The 3,251-nt window shown below is 52.5% G+C and overlaps 1 protein-coding gene across 1 annotated transcript; it reads right to left on the reverse strand.

The window, feature by feature from the left end:
- Positions 1–2,001: 2,001 nt before the first annotated feature.
- LOC123191357 (xylanase inhibitor protein 1-like) lies at positions 2,002–2,910 on the reverse strand. Its single transcript, XM_044604129.1, has one exon. The coding sequence runs from the start codon at positions 2,905–2,907 to the stop codon at positions 2,002–2,004; it is 906 nt and encodes a 301-aa protein (XP_044460064.1). The 5' UTR covers positions 2,908–2,910.
- Positions 2,911–3,251: the final 341 nt, after the last annotated feature.

A 3,251-nucleotide genomic window follows, 5' to 3' on the forward strand; every position in this document is an offset into this window, starting at 1 on the left:
CAACTGTGATGAGGCTAGTAATAAAGTCAAGGGGTTTTCAAGATCACTTGTGCTCTCCTCTGATATGTCAGTACCATACATACACAACAAGTCCCTTAGGGCAATTCCAACGCCGACATGCAAATTGGACACCGGATCCGTTTGTGAACACTCATAGGGGAGCCGGCCATCCAAAGCTACCCGCATATGTTTGGTTGCTTTTTGGTCCAAATTTAATGAAATTGAACAAATTTGATGCATATTTAAACAACCCGGACGATGTTATTTATACATGGATAATTTTTACATAAAATTGGATGATTTTTGACATATTTGAACAAGACCAGACTCTAAACTTAGCGTAAATTACCGCCAACGCCCATTCCCCATGTCCATGAACCCCAAAAAATGAAGCTCCGCCTCCGCAGTCTGCAAGCGGCTAATTGGCCGACAATGATGAGCCTGCTAAGTTTGGCTTCAACGGCAACAAAAGAGCGATTGCCTTCCCGGGGCCCGAGCGCCGGCGACCTCCAATGCTCTACTCATCCTTTCAATGTAGTGAGAATGGGCCTCGACCATGGTAATGTCGGGATGGATCGGCGACTTGGGTGGCGCCGGCTCTTCATCGACCTCATCCTCCTTTGGGACGTCCGAGGCGCCGACCTCTCGGCCTGCCAGTCAGAAGCAACGACGGCGATCTCCATCTTCAGCTCGTATGACATGCTGTCCCAAATGACTTTGGAGCTCGAGCAGGACATGGCAGGCGTGGTGTGGGGAGGAGAAAGGGAGCGGAGATGGATGGATGCGGCTATGGCCGGGGCTGGAGTTTAAATAGCGTCCGGATGGCAGGGCAAGCGGCTGGGTAATTAATGGTGGCCGACAGAGGGACGGACGTGTGGCGTCGTAGTAGGTTCCTCGACAACCACACATGTTTAATGTAGGAAGGCGGAAAGACATGTGGTCGTTTGAATGTGGAGGAGTCATGTGCACCGGAAAGCGATGCGACCGACGCTCTCAACCGGCGTGCCGGTTCAATGCGCGGAGTGACGTGAATAGCATGTCTGCTCTGGGCGGGGATAAATACAGCACTGACGCTCTGGAGCGGTGCTGACCACTTCGGGTGGGAATGCGTGCGGAGGCGGGAGGTTTTTTGGGTGGCTCAGGGCAGTCAGAATCGGACGCCCCCCCCCCAGCAATTTTCCGGTTTGTGGAAAAAATCACGTCCGGATCGATCGATAAACCGATACACGCCTGCTTTGGATGACAAAACAGGTCCAGAACATGCAATCCGCATGGTTGCAGGCAGTTTGAGAATCAGCTTTGAAAATGCCCTTACCTAGTTAATTAGGAGGAGAATAGGATGCACTAGATGGGCTGGCCTAGTAAGCGTTTCACCGGTGGCTGGTTTTCGGCTAATTTGTTTTGTTGGCCTCTTTTTGGCTTTTAAATCATGTTCACTTTTCTATAAAAATGTTCATAAGAAGTTCATATTTAAACAGAATGATTGCATTTTTTAAAAATGGTCATTGTTGACGTAAAAATATATTGTCTAGTCTCTTTTATCAAATGATTGGCTAGAGCATGCACTTCTACATGGTATAAGAGTTAAAAGGTCTTGAATTCAAGACCCGGCTGGCGCCACACGTGAGGGGGAGTGTTGACATATAAATGTATTGCTTAGTCTTCCATCAAATCAGTTTTTTGGTTACATTGGCTAGAGCATGCACTTCTACAATCATCTCATATTAAAAATAAAGATGTTTTCATATTAAAAACACGGACAAATAACTATTTTCTCAAAGCCTGTTGTTACTCACACGAGAGGAAAAGAAATTAAGGTATTATGCACTAGTGCAACATGTACTATAGTGCATCAGATACGAAATGTTGAAACATCCAGCGGTCCCTATATGGATCTCTGATTTATTCGTACAATACAATACCACTAATCCCATCAGGTGTGTTTAAATTATTATTGCTACACACACACACACACTATAATGCATGCATGCGTGTAGATTATTAGTTGATGCCGCCGTTGTAGAGTTCGCGGCCGTATCCGGTCTGCTTGTCGTAGTACCTGTCCCAGAGCATGACCCCGCCGTAGTTTGCCGCCTGCTTCACGCTCGGCATGAGGTCATATTGCATGGACCCAAGGCCGACCTTGTCGTTCCTCCCCGGCAAGTTCGCCGCCGCCAGCCCGATGTACACCTTGCTCCCGGGGTACCTCGCCGTCCACTTGCTCCACTGCGCCATCACCCCGTCTTTGTGCACGTGGTTGTAGGAGCACCGGTCGTCGCCGTAGAACCTGACGTGGATCCGCTCGAACAGCCCCGTGTCCAGCGCCCTCTGGACGTGCCAGTCCGGGTACACGCACCGCGGCGTCGCCGTCAGCCGCACCCCGGGCGCGCCGCGGTAGTACCGGTTGTAGCCGGACAGACGCCTGGCCAGCTCGTCGTAGTGGTCCGGCGCGCCCTGGTCGATGAAGAAGTCGATGCCGTCGACCACGGCGTCGCCGAACGGGCGGAACACGCCAGGTCGGCCGCCACCGAGGTGCGCGTTCCACAGGTTGTCGGCGACGTCGGCCGCGGACTGCGAGGACGGCAGCGAGTACTGGGTGCCGCCGCCGCCGATGGAGAGGAGGACGACGATGCCCTTGCCCCGGCAGTGCTTGATGTCGGCGCCGATGCCGTAGAGCGGGTGGCCGGAGAGGTCGCCCCAGTACCTGCCGTGGCCGAAGACGCTGTAAAAGGAGATGATGACGGTGTTGTAGATGCCGGTGTCGCAGGCCTCCCTGAGGGAGCCCTCGTCCTTGTTCCGGCCCCAGAAGACCGTCAGGCCGTGGTCACCGGCGGTTGCTGTGGCGGCGAGGAAGGAGACGGCGAGAAGAGCCCCTGCTACTACGCACGAAGGGCGTCGGAATGCCATCGCTTCTACTTCTGCTTCTTCTTCTTCTGGTTAGTTACAGTGATGATTCTTGGTTGCTGTGAAGAATGCTGATCATGCCCAAGTCTATATATAGAGAGCGCTAGGCAAGGAAGAAAGGCAAGGTACGTACGCGCGTGCAAGTCATTTCTTGTGTGCCGGCCTACACAATTTCGATTGGCTGCGTCGCCAACTGGTCTGGATGGGGTCAAATCAGATGGACGATCGATCACAAGTCAAGCGCAGAAAATTAAACGGCAGATGCTAGCTCTGGGCGCCGCGCACATGGATGGAGAAGACCCATTGATTGACCACGAATCAGACGCTCAAACGTCCGGGAGTGCCGC

This window comes from Triticum aestivum, chromosome 2A (assembly GCF_018294505.1).
Source record: "Triticum aestivum cultivar Chinese Spring chromosome 2A, IWGSC CS RefSeq v2.1, whole genome shotgun sequence".
Taxonomy (NCBI): domain Eukaryota; kingdom Viridiplantae; phylum Streptophyta; class Magnoliopsida; order Poales; family Poaceae; genus Triticum; species Triticum aestivum.

Excerpts from the sequence above, each read along its gene's own strand:
- LOC123191357 (XM_044604129.1), bottom strand. The coding sequence starts at position 2,907 with ATGGCATTCCGACGCCCTTCGTGCGTAGTAGCAGGGGCTCTTCTCGCC.